At 42.3% G+C, this 20375-nt stretch overlaps 1 protein-coding gene across 12 annotated transcripts in view; it reads right to left on the bottom strand.

Annotated features, from left to right (window-relative positions):
- The window catches only part of NF1 (neurofibromin 1), a 248319-nt gene that overhangs the window by 86159 nt on the left and 141785 nt on the right, over positions 1 to 20375 (bottom strand). For all 12 annotated transcript variants that reach the window (XM_078154810.1, XM_078154813.1, XM_078154812.1 and 9 more), the window contains 5 exons: positions 20152 to 20310; positions 19511 to 19608; positions 17573 to 17719; positions 14970 to 15116; positions 12765 to 12875 (listed from right to left, as the gene is read on the bottom strand). In XM_078154810.1, the coding sequence (XP_078010936.1) occupies positions 12765 to 12875; positions 14970 to 15116; positions 17573 to 17719; positions 19511 to 19608; positions 20152 to 20310 (662 nt within the window). The remainder of the gene's footprint in view (positions 1 to 12764; positions 12876 to 14969; positions 15117 to 17572; positions 17720 to 19510; positions 19609 to 20151; positions 20311 to 20375) is intronic.

Genomic DNA, 20375 nt, shown 5'->3' with positions numbered 1-20375 from the left:
CATCACGCTGAAATTACATGGGAAACCAATTCCTGCAATGTGGTGTTAGAGACTCCCCAGCAAGGAAAAGATGGTGTGCCACGTCCTGCTGTCTGGGGGCATTTCAGTGCAGAACAGTGTTTGAGGAATGGAATGCTGAGTGCTAATTTGTCAGGCAAATTACTTTGTTTTATACTCTGAAAGGTGTGATCTCAATTGAAGTCTTTAAGAGAAAACAACTTTGTAGGAACATCCCTCCACAAAAAGGTCAAAACAGACAAACTTTCTACTATACTGGAGACTCAATCAAGGGGTAAGTGTAAATATACATACACATATACATACACACACACACCTTGATACCTGTACGTGTGAATCACATCACACACACACACACACACACACAAAATACATAAAGAGCCTCCTCCCTTACCTATCCAGAATATTTTGAACTAATTTTGGACACAACATACCCTAAAATCCATAAAGTCATCTTTTAAATGAGCAAGCTAAGATGATTATTTCCCAGGGCATAAGGATTCCTGGGTAACCACCAGAATCTAAAATGGAAGAAGGTCTGAGCCTTGAGAAGAACGTAGTTCCCTTTCCGTCCAAGAACTTAATACTTTTCCTTGATTCCTTCAAATATAAATAGCCTAACTGATCCAGAGTGGAGTAGATTAGGAGGCCAATAATTACAAAGGTAACCTTGTAAAGACAATTGACTTTGGAAGACTTAAAATCTCTGACCAATGCAATGAGCAGCTATGACACCAAGGTAGGGACCTGGACATGTCTGACGTGCAGACCTGCCGACGGAAGTGTGACCAGCTAGGAGGGCAGCAGGAGAGACACGCTTTCCGAGATGGCCAATGCTTGCATTTGCTTTGCTTGATTATGCTGAGAGAGGTTAAAAAATTTCAGGCGACAGGAAAAATAGGGGAAGAGAGTGACAGCAATACCAAAAAAATGGGAATAAAATGAGCATTGAAGCATTTAAGAAAGACACAGAAAACAGTAGGAAGAGATTCAGAAGGAAACTTAAACAAGCAGGACAATTTGCAGACTAACGCACTGAACTCTCATATTCAGAAACAGGCTCTTTGAAAACAGAGATTCCTGGTCCCACACATGACAATGCTTTTTTCACTGATTCTGAATCGTATACAGAAATACTCATATTTGTTCGTGTTTGTCCAGTTCGGAATAACAAAAACAAAAAGCCAAGATATTTTATTACAACAGTACCCTGGCCATCAAAAACCATAAATGATCTAGTGAGGTTTCAGTCATTTTTCCAATGAGGAGAGAGAGTTAAGAGTACAGAATTGAGGTTGTTGATGGTTTTTTAAAACACTTTACCCAAGGCCTCCAAGGCCTCCTAAGGTTTTTGATAAGTTCTGAAGGTATCTGTGGGAAGGACTACTACCAGGAAATGCTGCCTCTCTTGTGTTTACAATCACACCGTTGTCCATAGCCACAGTTCTAAACTATACAAATACTTCTGCAAGGGTTCAATTGCTTGTTAAATATTTATCTAAAGAAAGAGTATGCAAAGTATCGAAGGATGGCTTTTCACTCAGACTGAACACATACACGCACACAAACACACACACACACACAGAGTGAAAAAAGGAAGGCAACCAGAAGACAGAAGGCTAACAGGAAAGAGCCTCAGATCTGCCCATCAAGACTTCACCTGCCCAAATGACTGGGGACCCCATGCAATCTAGCACAAAGCTAGAGGCATCACAGTTACAAACTCTTAGCACTTAGTCGCTGAACCCCACTAAGGGTTTCCTGTGCCAGAGGCAAACAAGCAGGGACCAAGAGTTTGACTTCCTTCATTTGACTTCAAGCACCACCCTACATTTCTTCCCAGCCTTTGAAGACCATCTGAAGTCCAGTTAACACGGCTCAACCAATTGAGTCCATTTTGTAGTGCAGTAAACAGAGTGCTGAGCCGAGAACCGAGTTCAGATTTGACTGCAGACATTTAATAGCTCTGTGACTCGGAAGCAATTTGAGACCTCTGTTTGCCTCAGTTTTGTCAGCTGTCAAATGGCAATATTAAAGGCACATACCTCCCAGAAATGTTAAGAGGATCAAATATGATAACATTTGCAAAGTACTTATTACGGTGCCTGGCCCACGGCGGGGGCTTAATAAATGTTCGTTCTCTGCCTCATAGTCTGATGTGGATTCCTTTCCTATACAAGAGACAAGAACCCTAGCTATGAGACTAAATGCACAATGAGGTTTTCAATGGCCACTTTAAAAAACCAACTTTCTTCTATGTAGCAACTGTACAATCTGGAATACTGCCTTCTGTGACAAGCATGGAAGCGGTCATTACTACACAGAGGAAAGGAGGGGAACAAGATGCTCGTAGGAAATGACTGGCCCTTGCTAAGTTTCCCTCCCACATAAAGACATCCACTTTTTCAGTGAATAAATGGTAAATAAATAAAAAAATTCACTCCCACCGACGACGAATGTAACACAGCAGTTCTCTACTACAGCAGGAGCAGACATGGGCCGCCTTGGGCTGGTGCACACTTGCTGGGACTCACGGCCAAACTGGCCAGAGGACCACCCAGGAGGCCCGTGATGGCAAAAGAAGAGCACCTCCACAACGCTGATGGGCCTGAACAGAAAGCGTAGAAACACTCAGTGAACTAATCTTTCAGTATGCTAAAAGGAACCTAATATTTATTTTGTCTCTCATGAGCTCATGGATTTAGAGCCCAAAGAAACCGTAGAGGCCAGGAGGTGGAGATGAGCTGGGAGAGCACTGCAAGCACCAGGGACAGTCGGAGAAAATGCCCAGAGCCAAGGGAGGAGGATCGAGTTCAAGGGACAGCAAGGACCGCAGAGCACCCGGACTGGGTGGGGGGGGGGAGACGGTGAAGGTGGGCGGGGAGCAGGCTGGGAAGGGCTTTGGGTGCCAGAAGATTCTGTGCTTGATCCTGGGACAGCCAGGGAGCCACTGCATTTTTTGAGTAGGGGTCTGGGGTAGAGTGTCACATGATCAGGCCTATGCTTCAGGAAGATCGCTGTGACTGTGAGAGAGGGCTTGGTTCTGGGGGCTGGCGGTGTCAGGGGAGAGAGGGAGGCGTGCTGCAGAATCAAAACTGACAGGCCTTGACAACAACCTGGACATGGGCAGTTGAGAGACAGGGAGGAATCCGGGAGGACTGCTCAACTGTACCTCCAGAGTACCAGGGAAGGGGGCGGGGGGAGACGAGTTCTATTTTGGACAATCTGAGTGGAGATGGCAGAGAGGCAGCTGGAGGTACAAGTCAGGAGGCCAGGGAAGTAAAAAGTCTAAACCAGAAAAGCCAACCTCGATATCTATCATGGGGGTTCTATTTGCTTGTCTAGACACTTCAGATCTTCAAAAGTACATTTTTCTTTGACAAGAGAATTTTTCCAAAGAAAATTATACAGCTTTAGTAAGAAAAAAACCACTTTGTCAAAGACCATGTCTGTGACTACAATAGCCCCGCACGCTCACTTCAGGCTGATTACAGAAATCCTAAGTGTGAAAAGTCCTATTTGACAGGAGAAACACAGGGATAAAGGGAGCCAGCGATGTGGTCAAAAGACGCTGGAAGAAGCACGTGCAAAGTGGCCTGAAATGGCCCCATGGGGGGAGAACATGTAGCTATGAGGACCACCATGACAGCCAAGTGACAATAAAGGACCTTCTTATTCTGTGCGGAAAAGAGATGCCGCAAAAGCGCTCCTTGGATAACACGTGCATCCTTCTGGAAATGAATTTATGTTCTTAAACTAAGCAACAAAAGAGGGAGCATTTCCATAAACACAACAGGATACAAAGAGGGCTATGCATGAAACCATGGTTAATTTCATACTGCTCGATTTTTTGAAAAGGTAAAAAATAAATTCAATACTTTACTTTCAAAACTGTCTCTCTTGGGGCAACCCGGTGGCATGGCGGATAGAGCACCAGCCCTGGATTCAGGAGGACCTGAGTTCAAATCTGGATTCAGACACATAACACTCACTAGCTGTGTGACCCTGGGCAAGTCACTTAACCCCACTGCCTAGCCAAAAAAAAAAAAAAGGAAAAAGAAAGAAAAAACAAAACAAAACTGTCTCTCTTGTCTTTGCTTCCCTCTGTTCTCTTCTGTGCCTTAAAAAATAGTTTTCCCTCTGACCCAGCAATACCACCCATATTAGGTCTGTATTCCACAGAGATTTTTTGAAAAAGGGAAAAGGACTTATTTGTACAAAAACACTTCTGTCAGCCCTAACTGGTGGTGAAGAATTGGAAATGGAGGGGATATGGCTGAACAAGTTGTGATGTGTGATTGTGATGAAACACTGCGCTGTAAGAAATGACCAGCAGGATGATTTCAGAAAAACCTGTAAAGACTTACATCAACTGATGCCAAGTACAGTGAGCAGAGCCAGGAGAATACTGTACACAGTAACGGCAACATTATGTGATGATCAACTGTGAATGACTTAGCTGTTCTCAGCAATACAGTGACCCAAGACAATTCTGAAAGACTTAATGATAAAAACTGCCATCTACCTCCAGAGAAAGAACTGATGGAGTCTGAATGCAGATCAAAGCATACTTTTATTCACTTTCACTTTTTTCATTTTTGGGGGGGGGGGTCCCCTGTGTTTTCTTTCACAACATGACTAATTTGGAAATGTGTTTTGCATGACCGTATAAAGCCTACTCAAAACATATTTCCATATTAGTCATGTCCTGCAAAAAAGTCACAGATTGTACATATATAACCTGCAGGAGTTAGGTGATGCAGTGGATAAAGTGCTGGACCTGTAGTCAGGAGGACCTAAGCTCAAATCTAGCCTCAGACATTTACTAGCAAGTCACTTAACTTTGTTTGCCTCAGTTTCTCATCTGTAAAATGAGGTGGAGAAGGAAATGGCAAACTACTCCAGTTCCCTTGCCAAGAAAACTCCAAATGGGATCACAGTGAGTTGGACACAGCTGAAATGACTCAACATTTATAACCTATATAAAACTGCTTACCTTCTCAGGAATGGGGGAGAGAGAGCAAGGAAGAGAATTTGGAACTCAAAATTTTAAAAAATGAATGTTAAAAATTGTTTTACATGCAAATGGGAAAATAAAATATTTTTAAAAAGCGTTTCAGTGGTCTTCTCTTAATTTAACATAATTATTGGGAAGCTTCCTTTGTGATCTTCAAGTAAATTGGGGGGTCTGGGTAGCAGAGGAAACTACTCATAACACAAGAGCATAGGAAAGCAAAATGAATCCATACAGTAGCCACATCCAAAAGGGAATGTCTCTTTCTGCACCCTGCGTCAGTCCATCACCTCTGCCCTAAGGACGACTTGATTCATCAGTGGTATCTGGACAGGTGGCATGGTCACGTTTTAATCAGCGTTCCTAAGTCTTTTAAAGGTCATTTTCTTTACACTGCTGTTATCGTTGTATAAATTGTTTTCTTGCTTCTGTTTACTTTATTCTGCATCAGCTTATACTATCCAGGATGCTCTGAAATGATGCATCTCCTTTGGTTACTTCTTATGGCACAATAGTGGTCCATTACTTTCCTATGCCAAAATTTGTAAAGTCATTTTCTGATTAATAGGCTTCCCCTTACTTTCCTATTCTTTGCTTTGTGTGTGTGTGTGTGTGTGTGTGTGTGTGTGTGTGTGTGAGAGAGAGAGAGAGAGAGAGAGAGAGAGAGTGTGAGAGCAAGAGCAAGTGAGAGAGAACGAGAGAGAGAGAGAGAGAGAGAGAGAGAGAGAGAGAGAGAGAGAGAGAGAGAGAGCGAGCGCACACACATATGTGTATGTTTAATCCCCCCACCAAGATCAGGAGGTTTGTTTCACTTGTAATTTCTTCCTTCCCTGGTATACTCCTCCTCCTTAACTGCTGTTCTCCCCTCCACATATTTTACTTCTGAGTTCCAGGTATTTCTATGCCAAATTCTTTGCCTACCTGTGTGTTTGTGTTCGATCCTCCTTTGTTTGAGATAAGAGGAAGCTTCCCTGGATGTCCATCCCCTCCCCCCCTTTCCCCTTGTTTGTGCACCCTTCTCCCACACCTGAATGATGACAAACAGCAAGTTCCACCCTGTCCTTCCCCGTCTACACTGAGGCATCCGTCCTTTGACCTTCCCTTCTCGTTTTCTTCTTTAAATCCTTAGAACAGAACCAGCCCCCCCCATCCTCTGTTTAACTTACTTAACTCTCCTAATTCCCTCTGAAGACATTAAAGCTCTATTTATTCTTCCCCATCAGAATTCCTTGAATTTCTTTAAGCCTCAGCTTCTTCATCCATAAAAAGTGAACCATCTACCTCACAAGATTGGTGTGAAGAAATCTTTGAAAATCTTAAAAATATCATATAAATGGGAGCTATTATCCAAAAGCATGATTTTATCAGGATTTTTTTGTCTCCCCCAAGGCCTAACACAACACTCTGAACATAGAGGATGCTTATTAAAATGTTTGCTGACAACAATGATCCAAGACAATTCTGAAGGATTCATGAAGAAAGGTGCTGACCATCTCCAGAGGAGCCTGAATACATATCAAAGACACATTTCTTTATTTTTCTTGATTTGTTTTAATCTGTGTTTTCTTTAAAGGCATGCCTTACATGGAAATGTGTTTTATATGACCACACATGTATAACCTATGTCAAACTGCTTGTCTTCTCAATTGGGGGGGAGGGGGAAGAAGAGATGATTTGTAACTCAAAATTTGCCAAAAAAAAAAATTTTAAAAGAATGTTTTTAGATGCAATTGGGGGGGAAAAACTATCAAACTGAAATTAAAGGTGGAAAAATAAAATAAAATGTTAGCTGAATTGAACTGAATTAAGCTTGGAAAGCTCTGCCAAGCCAAAGTGTTTTAAAAAAAAAAAGTGACAAAGGAAAGCAGAAACATGTACTGACTTGTACATTACTTTGAATGTGTCTTAGAAATTTCTTTGTCATGCTAACAGCAAGGCAAATTTAAAGTGCTTGCCAATGTCGCGCACACACTCAACTTCCTGGTTTATGGCCCTCTCCTTCTCCCCACACCCAGCACTGAGTAAAGTACTTCAAGAATTTTTTTTTAATTAAACAATTTTTGGAGAAAAAAAGAATTTAGCTAATTGTCCCAATGTGGAAACTCTTAAGTGGGTTGGTATTTTAAAATAAGGAAATAAAAGAATTGCCTCATGAATGTATCAATGCTTTGTATATCTTTTCATCACAGAACTAGAGGTACATTAACAAGACTGGATTCATTTTTCTAATAGGTTCTATTAATCAGTTACATTAGAAATTAATTTTGGCATGAATATTCCTGAACTATGTTCAAATCCTGAAATAACTATGGTAGAATATTAATTTTAACAAGAAATATAAACAATGTTTTCCTCCTAAAACAACATATGAATTTGGTTTTTTTTCTCTTAAACTAATAGAACTGACAATCAAATTATAGGGTGTTCTCCTAGTAAGAGTCAATATAAAGGTAGGTTCCTAAGGACTATTTGGCAAATGGGTCTGGAGATTAACCAAGTGGGTCTTATTAATAAACTGGTCACTTTTTGCAAGACTGTAAATTCATCTAAACTCCTTGATCTCTGGCTTCATTCCACCTGTTGACACCTGCTGCTCTGAAAAACACTACGTAAGAGAAAAGTAAACAGAGTTTCCTGTGTCACCAGCTACCACACGATATCTAAGCCACTTGGGAAGGAATGAAAAATCAGACGCAGCAGTGAGGGACAGAAAAGACGCCTTGTTTCTAATCTTCAAAAGAAAAATAAAGTATCAATAGGTAAAGAAATCTTCTCGATCCTTTAGTTCTGACTACAACCTTAAAAATGTTCTCTCCTAAGAAAATAGAAGTAGCTCTGCATTTGACCAAAGAGGCAGATTATCATTTTTAACAATGCAAGCTAAAGCCAGCCACCCCTTTGTTTTAACGACATGCCTAACAATCACATTTCTTCACCTTCACTTATTTCTTGTGTGTCGATCATCAGTCTCTTAAAGAACACTGGAACAGCAATCCAAAGGCTTGGATTCTAGCTCCAACTCTGCCCTTAACAAGTGCCGGGCTCTCCACTGGGCTTCAGCAGCACCTAAAGAGTATATAGGAGGCTGCCTCCCTCCCTCTCCGTCAGCTGCCGCTGGGGCCTCATCCTACCCCCCAAATCCTCTTACTTCTCTCCTTGCTTGAAGCAAAAATAGGAATGTTTACAGTTCCCTCCTAGAAAGAATTAGGGGAAAAGGAACCCTGGCTAGACCACTGACTGGAAGGCAAAGATTCCGATCCATGAGACACTCTCTGCCTGCTCTTTGAAAATAAATGTTGGCATCCATTTGTATTATGTTGAAACAGGGAAGAAGATGGTGTCTCCATTGCGGCCGATCAGCTTACCGCTTGCACTAGGAGGGGCTCCTCAGGCCACCCAAGCCAACAATGCTCTGAGTGCTCAGACTGCAACTCCAGCCAATCACACCCATAAGACCATGCCAAACAGCAGTCCTGCCCTTAGGGCGATGGACAGCCTTCCATTTCTTTTCTTCCGGCTGCTTTGTGGATTAGTGAGAATTTTCTGAATTTGGTCAGTTCATTGTCATTTCTACAAAATGGAAAGCATTCATCTCTCCTGCACCTCAATTACCGAAGAATTACCACCACCATACTTTAATTAATGTGCTTTTAATATCTTGGTTGTTTCTGGAAGTTAAGTAACTTGATAGCTCGTACACAGTATTTACTCCATAAATGCTTAGTGAACGGATGGGAAAATCTCTTCTTTTTTTAAATTTCCTCATGGTTTTCCATTAAAAAGCAATCACAAACCAGATGTTGATTCTCTTCAGGTTTATAAAACTGAGCCCAATCTCAAATGGGCACAATGTAAATAAGGGCAGAAAAAGTAGAAGAAATTCTTGGTGCTGTCACATTTTAGTTCATAACATTTTTAACTTTGTGTGTGTGTGTGAGAGAAAGAGAGAGAGAGAGAGACAGAGAGAGAGAGAGAGAGAGAGACAGAGAGAGAGAGAGAGAGAGAGACAGAGACAGAGAAACAGAGAAAAAGAGAGACAGAGAGAAACAAAGACAGACAGACAGACACACACACACACACACACACACACACACACACACACACACCCCTGAATTTATATCTTAATTATGACAACCTCAGAAAGAAAGAAACTCCCCAGAACGCCCAAAGGGCTAGCTCACTGGCCTGGGCAAGAATGCAATCCATAGCTAGGGAAAAAATCATGGTTTCTGCCTTTGAGATGATGGCATTTTAAAGTTTACAGAACACTCCACACACATTACCTCACACGACTCTAAAGCAACACGCCTGTGAGACGGGCATTTAGAAAGAGCCATCCCCATTCTGCAGAGGAGAAAATGGTGTCAGGGAACTTAAGTAACTTGCCTATGGCGACCGAGAGTTCAAAAGCCAGGTCATTCACCAACAAGGCCTTCACCTCTGCTACTGATGCAGAAGGTCCCTTCCAGGAGCCAGACCTGGAGTCAGGAAGACCCGAGATCAAATCTGGCCTCTGACACTTACTAGCTGTGTGACTTTGGGAAAGTCACTTAACCCTGTGTGCCTTAGTTTCCTCATCTGGCAAATCAGCTGGAGAAAGAAATGGCAAACCCCTCTAGTATCCTTGCCAAGAAAACCCCAGATGGGGACACCAAGAGTTGGACGTGACTGAACAACAAAATCTGGACACCCCACTCTGCCACTGATGCTCTGTTGATCCCCTTCTACACCACATTAATTCTTTATTCACTTCAATGGCCAGGCACTCAAATGGTTTTGCATAAACATATAAATCCTCCCCCTTTTTTGGAAGTCTGTTTAATGACATTTCAATCATTACCAACCGCTCTTGAATAATACAAGATGCAACCACAAAACAATCAAAAGTAAATGCTGCCAAATTTTCATGAACAAGTATGACCCCTAAGGAAAGACAGGGGAAGACTGGTTCCCACCCTCACCCCAAACCCCTCCACCGCGTGGCTATCTGATCCTTCACAGAGGTGGGAGCTCTGCAGGTACGGAGCATTATATGTGTTTTCAGATGTTTTTGCATGGATTCATTTTGCTGATTTTTTTTCCTTCCTCTTCCTGTTTTTCTTTGTTTAAAATATTTGTCATCTGGGATAGCTCTTTAGGAAGGAGGAGAAGAAATGCTGGGAGAAATTCTGGTGATGTAAAAAACTAAAGACATCAACAAAAAGTTGTTTAAAAATAAAAAATACAGGATAAATTTAGTGTTTCTGCCTCCTAGAGACTTTCATATGGAAGACCTTTGTTTTAACTGAGACCAAACTCTGGAAGATGTGAGTTTCCTCAGCTCTAAAATGAGAGGTTTGGACCATGAGATCTCTAAAGTGACATTCAGCTCTAAATCTGGGACAATTCTCCCCAACCCAACCCAGGAGGAAAGGTAAGGCAGGGTTTGAGGGTTCAGGCCATGCCAGACAGGAGGGATGAGCAAAAAAGGAATAGAGCAACTTCCACTGAAAGAAGTTAGGACTCCCAGGCAGAGGGAGGAATGCCAAGGCTTGTCAAAGAGTAGCTGAAATCAAGAGTCGATTTATGGAAGCAGTGAAGAGGTCAAACCGTCAAAATAGCAGAGCCTGAAAATCCTCCTTAAAAGAGAACAGCTATAGACAGCTGGGATCCCAAAGCAGATCTAATCCCTTTTCCGTGAGTTAGAGCCACACTCATTTATACATATATGCCTTCAAATGACAACAGCAGGGTCTCAGCCTACTCAAAGAGCACTTCCAGGGTGACCAAAACAGCCTTTGATGCCCACAGGCCACACGGCCTCACCACCACCATGACCGATGCTGTCCATTCAGCTCCCTACCTGCCCTTTTCTCCCAACAGCACAGAAACGCTTCTCTCTCCAAGGAGAGCCATCGTGGCGTGAGGGCTGGAAAGTCTGACTGCCCAGTCCATTTTGGGCCACCGAGGGGTCTTAAACCACTCAAGCTCAGTCAGAAATACTGAGCATCACCCGGCTAGGGCTCCTCTCCAGCATCAAGGATGCTATTCACCACAAAGTGTAACTACACAGCTGCGGTCAGTCTGCAGTCTAACCTTGGCCCTCAAGGGTACCTGCAGGCCACCTTCTGGGCAGGGAGGGCAAGTCCCTATCACAGAGGATAAAAAGAGGAGAACCTAAGAAGGCAGCAAGACACCTGGCAGATCCATTGGGAAGAAGACCAGTGGAGGGTGGTGGGGCGTATGCCCTGAACTGGGGCAGGAAACCCAGAGACGGGAGGCAAAGTAACAGCTCCTATTGAGGTTTATCGATTTCTGTGTTTCAGCTCCTGGCCGCAGAGAAGTATGCTTGATATTAAGAAAAAATTCCTCACCTTCAGAGCTATCCAAAATGGGACAGATCGGTTTGGCAACAGTAGGCAGGCCCTACCACAAGCCTTCAAGAAAAAGTTGAAAGAACACAGGTGGAATGATTTAGAACAGAGGTGCTAACCCTGGACCCCTTCCCCTGCCAAGAGCTCAGGGGGTTCAGGAATTTGGAAGGGAAGAAAAATCTTACTGATATTTCGCATCTCCTTGAATAACTTAATAACGTTATTCTGAGGACTGGTGCCAGGGGAGACCAGGACACCAAAAAGGTGAAGAAGTTCTGTTTTCAAAGGATTCTAGGGAATACAGGTTGCCCTCAACTGCCTCTGAAGTCCATTCCAAATCAAAGGCTGTGAAAAACCTGGGAGTGTCATTGGCAAACTCCCCCTTCCCTCGTTCTGCTCTCCTCCCTAAACTCACAACGACCGCTACTGACCCAATTCAAACTCTAACTGACAGACTGTGTGCAGGAGATGGTTTGGAGAGGGGAAGCCTTTACTACCTCAGCCTCCAGGCTTCCCAGGGCATGCCAATGAGGCAAGGAAAGGGAAAGGTGGGGGCTTGGTCACCTTCTGCCCCTTGTCCTCCCAGCCTCCCACTACACCGCTCAACAGAAAACAGCGTCCCAGAGGCAAACAGCTCGGGAGGCAGGTAGACAGGATGGCATGCGGAGGGTCAGGGAAGTATCCTGGATAAGCCTCACCCCTTGGGTGGCTGGGACTTCTCTGCTAATTTCACCTGTCACCTCTTCACAAGAACATTCCCACTTCTCTATTTGTTTTCTTCCGCTCTCTGCTGTGCACTCCACAGACTTTTGTCAAATGCTCCCAGCTGTTCTTTCTCTCTCTCTCTGCCCAAATATTCCAGCCACAATGGGTCTGTCCTCTGCCCCTTCACCTTCACCTGTGAACGCACTGCACCTCCCCAGGAGAAGAAAAGCTCTTGGAGGCCAGGGAGGTGGCACTGCTTCTGCCCCTGGGGCCTGGCAGAGGGCCTCACACATACAGTAAGCATGGAACAAATGGCTTGTTTTATGGAAGAGGCTGAGTGAGTAATGGCCAGGCATCACTCAACAGTAGGGAACGATGCCACACACAATGTGTACATGTGCACACATTGTGACCAACCCAGGACAAGGCAATCATCAGCCACGGGTGGGTTTCCAACAGACACAGGACAAAGTCCAAAGCCAAGGAGACACATCAGCAGGGACAGCCCTCCAATGATTTCCTAAGTTACTCACACACTCGCCCAGAGCCACGTCCCCCACAGCTCTCGACAAAAGCCATCACTTTTAATACCACTTATGCTGACAGTCTCTCTGTCAGGAAGTAATTTTACTTTTAAAATCATGGTAAAACAAACAAAAATGCAGTAGCCTTACCTTCGTGTGACATAATAAAAAACGGGATTTCCAGCCTTGGAAGTGCCTGCTTGATAGAAGATATTTAATGTTTTCAAAGCCTTGAACTCCTCTTTCTCATGTACCTGGTGCCTGAAAACAGCAATAACAGCTCAAATAATTAATGAGCCAGTCTGGAGGACTCAAGGGTCCTATTTTCAAATCACTTCTTTATCCATCCAGATCTCAGCAGCCAAAAGAAGGAAATTTGGTGAGGATGCCCTAGAGAAGGCCTTCCTGGCTACTTCCTAGAGAAGTGAGTGAGCCCAAATGAGATGACGCATTCTAAGCAAACTGAGGAACAGGGTTTAGAATGGACCCAGGAGACGATCTTTGGAGACAGTAAAACAGTTATTACCTAAAGGAAGGTGGGGAATTCACACGCATGCGCACACACAGGCCGCACGCTCGAGGGAGCAGGCAACGTCCATGTGTGCACATGTTTGAGGTACTCAAAGTGATTTTGCTAAAGGAGAAAAAGGACTATAGTCCTTGAGGATTGCTTAAGAAGAAATAACATTTCATGTTTTAGCCCTCTGCAGATGCTCGTTTATGTCATATGAAAACTCACATAGAGGAAATCCTTTCTTAAATGGAATAAATATGTCAGATGTGGCAAATTAACAGAAAAATCTGTTGGGGTCAAAGGTTTTCATAGAGTCAGTCCCCTGGGACATCGAAATCTCAAGTCCATCATCTATATGTGGAAGACAGTCCCCAGAACTCTGAGGATATTAATACACAATCCTCAGGTTAAAAGACAGGTTTCCAAGTGTAGAATTTATTGGATCAACAGAAATAGTTCCTGACGCACCACATCTGAGGGATGTTTCTGTTTCTGCTTTAATGCCTTTCGTTCCTATCACAGAAACACCAAATACACACGTTTACCGACCATCTGTGACGTATAGGGCACTACAAATGTCACCCCCAGAGGATTCAGCAAACTCCAGTATCCCAAAGCCTTCTTCTTGAGAGCCCATGTCATCGATCAAACAGCCTCAAGAGGCACAGGTTCACTGGCCACAACCTTCTGGGAAGGCACGAGGTATGTCTCTGCAAGAATTGTGTACTGTGCTGTCCTTCTTAAAAGGAGGTTATACAAAGGTTTCATGGAACTTTCACACCAGGCTGATACTAGGGCTTTCCCAGGTCAGGAGGATCTGCCAGAGCTTATGATTTGCCAGCAGACTACTGAAGTACAAGGTGCCCCCATGGAACCATGAAAGACTGCAGCAAAAAACCCTCTAAAAGGCATGATGGAGGAGCCAAATCCTGGGGATGCTGGTAAGCCAGCTACATTTCAAAAACTAAGACCCAATGGTTTATAGGCACCCTTTAGATACTGAAAAAACAAAATGAAATTCTCTAATTCACTGGAGAGATCTTCTATGGACTTTAGGGGAAAATAATGGCAAAAAATGAACCAGAAAGAGAAACAGCATGGCAAGGCTATGATATGCACTCAAGAAGACACTCAAGTCCCTGAAACCCCAAACCACTGGAAACTGAGAGGATGCCCATCAACTGGGGAATAGCTGAACAAATTATGGTCTGTGACTGCCATGGAAGACCAATCTGCTGTAAGAATGATGAATGGGATGGTTTCTGAGAAGCCTGAGAAGACCTGGGTGAACCGAGTCAGAGTAAAGGGGAGCAGAACCAGAAGAATAATCTGTGCAGTCAGAACAATGCTGTCAGAACCAACAACTCGGAAAGCCTTCAGGTCTCTGATCAACACAAGGACTGAGCACACCTCCAGAGGACGGAGAACGAAGCCTGTGGACGCCCGTCTCCGAACAGGCATGGAATGGAGCAGGGCGTGGATGGAGACACAGGTTATTTGGACACGGCTGATGGGGAAATTTGTTCTGTTTGACTAACGATATGTGTTGCAACTTTTTTCCCCTTCCAACATTGGGATAGGAAGGAAACAAAATTTATTTTAATTAATTTTTTAAAATAAAAATCAAAGAAATCACATATTCTCCAAAGTACTAATTTAAAATGATTACACATAATAGAATTGGGGTCTCTGAAAATAAGCACCTGGTGTTACAAGAAGATAAAGAACAAGGAAGCCTTTCAAAAATGAAGGCATTTTGAGGACAGCTTAGATGCACAGATATGCAGTCGAAGGAGAAGAAAGCTATTGCACCCCGTGACTCCATGGTTCTTCTCTCTTACCTTGTCATAAATTCCTCAAACTTAGAACTGGTAAGATTCAGGCTGGACCAGTGTGTGTCTGCCACAGGCTTGTGCTCAGGAGGGCCCAGGTAGGCGAGGAGTGTTGCCATCTTATCGAAAGGTCGCCTTCCAACAGCTTTGTGATCTCTAGAGAGAAGAAACAACTTAGAGAAGGCTGTATTCCAGAGTTCCAGCCTTCCCAGTACAACCGCCCAAGATAATCATTTGGACACTTGTAGGTGCTGGTACTCAAGGACAATGCACTTGAAGAACACCTCAATGGTCAACTAGCACACACTGAAGTCCCCAATCTCTACACTGCACTGTGATGAATGTAAGCACTAGAATAATGAAAAAACGTGTTCAGCACTTCTTTATGTCACACAAAGTCGAGACAGTTAGCAACAGAGGCTTTATGGCCTCATAGATTTTAAAAACAGGGGAATGACACATGTACAAAAGAATTTTTGCTTAGGCTATACAGCTATTTGGAGCTTTTGGTATGTGAATTAAGACACTGGTTTAAACTTGATTCCTACCATACTGCTTTCTAGTTTTCCCAGCAATTTCTGTCACCAGTAGGTGCCTTTGAGTCTCTCAAAACACCACCATGCTGGATTCCTCCTGGGTCTCATTTACCTCATCTGTTCCAAATTTTTTTAAACAAGTACCAAAAAGGGTTGATGACTACTATTTTATAGTAGAGTCAGATCTGGAACCAAGAAGCCATCTCTATGATTTCTCTTGAGACTCATGATCTAAGGTACCCTATCTCAGAATAGTGTTTTTAAAGTAATTTTTAAAAAAATTTAATTTAAAATTTCTTAAAATTTTAAAATAATGGTTTAAAAATAAGGATACCTAGTTTTCCAAATACTAAAACAAACAGGTCTCCAGGCTAGGAAGCCCACCTCTACATGAATTCTGTTATAAGACTCGTTCTACAAAGTCCCCTTTAGTAGCTTTATTGGTGTTAACAATAAATAAGTAAATTAAGTTAGGTAGTATTACTGGTTTTTAAAATTTTTATAAACACTGAATAATGGGAAAATGACAGAAGAGATGCTACTTGAGTCCTAAGACAGAAAAGGTTAGTACAGATTGGGAGATTAGGGACGGTTTCCTGGAGAAAATGGAAACGTGGACTCAGGTTTCAAAGTAGTATACAGTGACTAGAAAGCCTGCATTCCTACTATACTTCTTTTCACTCTCCATTTTTCAGAGGCATGTGATAACAGACATACAAGCCCATGCACAGCTAATTCTCTGGCCATCTGACAAAGGGACCATAGGCTTTCTTATTCCTACTCCACTGCTCATCCTATTTCAGGATCCACCTTTCTAGCTGGCAAAACACCTTAATGCTTTCCTATGCCATGTTATTTTCTCCCACATTAAAACTCCCACTTGTTGACAAACTGCCTAATATAATTTCAGCCACTTTCTTTGTTTCTTATGAATTGGATAAATATATTTAAATTTTAAAACAAAACAATGCAATTAACCAGCCTTTGAAGACACTATTAGAGAATCTAAAGAAGGATGAAAGGAAAAAAACCACCAAGAACTACAAATAAGTATGCAAAGATTATAGGATTACAATGTGCTTGTTCTAAATCTAAACCGTTAGCAATACTTCACTTGTTTAAAATCTCAACAATAAGAGTTAACTCACATTAGCACAGTGCTAAGCTTTGCAAAGAACTTCATTTATATCACTTCATTTGATCCTCATGCCAAACCTGGGAGGTATGTGTTACTATTCCCATTTATCAGATGGGGAAACTGAGGCTGGGAAAGGCAAGTGACTTGCTTAAGGTCACACAGCTAGTGAATGTCTGAGGCTAGTAAAAACTCATTCCTGATTCTGGGCATAACAACCTATCCACCACCTGAAGCTGTGCCCCAGACAAGGGAGCTGCTTCCAAAGTTAAAGCTAGGACTGGGCCTCTGTAGGCGTAACATTTTATAATTCATTGAGGAGGAAAGAACATGTGGGAGGTTTCGGGACTTTCTATCCTCAAATAAAGTCTGATCACAGTAAGCAAGGTCAAGCAGCTGAGCGATGGAGAGGCCAAGCCCCAGCTGGGAGCCACTGCCCCATGACCGTGCAACATCGTTCTCATGTTGGGAGAGGGAAAGGAGAAGACAGCCAGGACCTGTCACCCAGAGGGAAGCTCCCAGGTGCTTCTGCGGGGTTTTCTTGGGTAAGTTTTTCAGGAAGCCTGGTGTGAGGTGCCGCACTTCTGCACTGTGAGGAGGGGTTGGAGGCACAGGAGATTCTAATGGGATTCAGCAAGTGACTGATAACTAATAGGAGAGCATCTCCACCAAGCCCACTCCCTCAGGGCTTCTCCGAGTCAAAGACTGGAGGGTCATGACAAAGAGCACATATGTATAACAGACCAGGTTCATCTTCTACAAAATAATCTATCTTCCATACAAAATAACTTTTGCATATAAGGGATATGACAATTCTTTCCAAGTCATAACTCTTAACCAAACAAAAGACGAACTCTGACACGCTGCTCACAACTGAGTCAACACAGCTCTAAGACTCTGAAGGGAAAGGTCTCATTAGGACAATGATTCAGATGATCTACCTGTTGCTTGAAAGATATTGGCCAATTTTCTCTTGGTTGTTCCAGAGCAGACGGTGCAAAGCCAGGACATTGCCATCACTGATGAAGGAAAGGCTGTGGTTTATGGCATCACTTACAGGGCAATCAGATGCAATATCAAGGAAAAATCTATCAAGATACAAATAGTGGCAAAATTTTCAAAATCTTACAAGTACACATTCATTAAACATTTGTATTATGCTATGTTCACACACTACAACAGAGCTGTGGTATTATACCATGAATCATTTCACTGAGAAGGAGGGAGGGAGAGAAATGTGCCTTTCAAAACCAAATGTTCAGAATGAGCACAGGAGATATTTCAGTTTGTCATAAGACTTGAACAGAGGTAAGGATCTTCACTATGAGGAAAGTGAGCTATACAGTTTATAAGCTTTAAAAAATGCCCACCCATCAATTGGGGAATGGCTAAAGGAGTTGTGGCCTATGATTTGTGATGGAATACTATTGTGCTACAAGAAATGACAAACAGGGATGGTTTCAGAAAAACCTGGGAAGACCTATATGAATTGATGCAAAGTGAAGTGAGCAGAACCAGAAGAACACTGTAAACAGTAAAAGCAATGTTGTAACAAGGATCAATTGTAAAAGACTTAGCTAATTGGATCAAGACAATGATCCAAGACAATTCCAAAGGATCAATGATTAAAAATGCTATCCACCTCCAGAGAGAGAATTGATGAACTCTGAATACAGACTGAAGTGTATTTTTTAAACTTTCTTTCTTTCTTTTTTTTTTTGGTCTGTATTTTCTTTTGCAACATGGCTAATGTGGAAATGTTTTACATGACCTCCCATGTATAATCAATACCAAACTGCTTCCCTTCTCAAGAAGGGAGGAGGAGTAAGAGGGAGGGAGAAAATCTGGAACTCAAAAATTTTTCTAAATTAATGTTAAGATTATGTTTTACATGTAATTGGGAAATATTTAATGAAATAAATAAACATATATTGGGAGAAAAAAGGCCCAATGTTTTGGATGTGTATGTGTGTGTGTGGGGGGGGGGGTTTTCCTAAAGTGTTTTTAGTAAATTACAAATGTCAAAATGCAACTCAGATTTTTTTTAGTATCCTAACATGGAAATCAATGTAAAATAATGAAGACTGACTCTATCACACAATGAAAAACCAAACAGCTGTGGATTTGCCCCACAAGAGAGAAAAAAGCAAGATCCAGGCAAGAGCTCCTCCCAGAATGGAGATGAGACACTCGAGATAAATGAGGAAGAGAGTGGTTTGGAGCAGGGCTGTGATTTCAGTGGTCCAGGCACTCCCAGAAGGACCCTCCCTATATGAATGCAGCCTGGCTCTTCTGTAACTGAAATGCAGATCGAAGCATACTATTTGCTCTCTTTCTTTTGGTTTGGTTTTGTTTCTTCTTTCTCATGGTTCCTCCCATTGGTTCTAATATTTCTTTACAATATAACTAATATGAAAATATGTTTAATATGAATGTATATGTAGAGCCTATATCAAACTGCATGCTATCTTGGGGAAGGGGGAAGGGAAGCAGGGGGAGAAAATTTAAAACTCAAAATCTTATGGAAGTGAATGCTGAAAACTAAAAATAAATTAATTAATTTAAAAATAAAATTGAAAAAACAGAAAGAAAGTCTTGGAGAATGGCCTGGGGTACCAAGGGGTCAAGGGACTTGCCCAGTCACACAACCAGGGTGTGTCAAAGATGAGATTCAAACCCAAGTCCCATCAAATGGGAATCTAAGCCTTATATTGCACTATACCATAGTCTCTCATCTCAAAAGAGGAAGGAACAAATGAATGAATGAATGAATGAATGCATGAATGAATGCAAACAAACATACAAATACAGCATTTCCATGTGGCTTCAAAACTTCCTGAAGCGGAACTGGGGGAGGATACAGACAATTAGCTGCTTACCTCCGTGCTACATCAAAGTTGCTTTTCACAAAATCGTTAAAGGGCCTCATATACTCTTCTTTTGTGAAGAGGACGTGATTGGCAATGCTCTGAAGTATCTAAACACAAAAAGGTCACCAAACAATGCAGACCACATCAAAACTATGCATTTCCTTTTACAAAATTTCTCACTAGACATTTCTTTTTAATATGATCAGACACTTTGATTCATTTCCTCCAATTCATTAGATGTACTAGGTCTACAGACTGTTTTCTTCACATAAGTGACTGTATCAGATAACATGGTGCATATAATACAAGCATCTTTCAAGGCAAAATCCCCCATAAGTCTACCTGTATCTTCAGTTACTTAACACACCCTCAAATCACCAGACAAAAAGCATTTGTGTCAAACAAATTGCTTAAGAGAGGGTCTCATAGTGAAGCGCTCCCTTGGATGTCAGGCTGCAGAGTGCCTTCATACATGATCAAATATGCAATAAGTGGAAGAAAAATAACAGAACGCTAAATGATACATTTTCAATATTCAAAAGACAGTTCTGAAAATGAAAACCTCATAGACTAGCTAGGGAGTTAAGAAAGGGATTTTCCAGTGAACAGGATGAAAATTAAGACAGCCGAACATCAAAGTAATTCATCACCTTTGACATCAGCTTCAGTCCCCTTTCAATTCTAGGGAGCGGTTTTCTCTCTAAAATCCCTGCCTCGTAGGGAGAGACAACAGCAGGGTTGATGAATCTCAGGAACATGGCGCTCCCCACGGCGCCAATGCTGTTTTGAGGGAATCTCTGGCTAACAACCTAAAACCAAAGAGGTCAGAGCGATTAGTGCATGGCTTAAATTCAAGGAAGACAAAGGGTAAAAG

The sequence above is a fragment of the Phascolarctos cinereus genome, unplaced genomic scaffold (genome assembly GCF_003287225.1).
Source record: "Phascolarctos cinereus isolate Bilbo 61053 unplaced genomic scaffold, phaCin_HiC Scaffold_5;HRSCAF=322, whole genome shotgun sequence".
NCBI classification, from domain to species: domain Eukaryota; kingdom Metazoa; phylum Chordata; class Mammalia; order Diprotodontia; family Phascolarctidae; genus Phascolarctos; species Phascolarctos cinereus.
The sequence above is the reverse complement of the archived record's forward strand: the minus strand, read 5'-3'. Positions and strand labels throughout refer to the sequence as shown.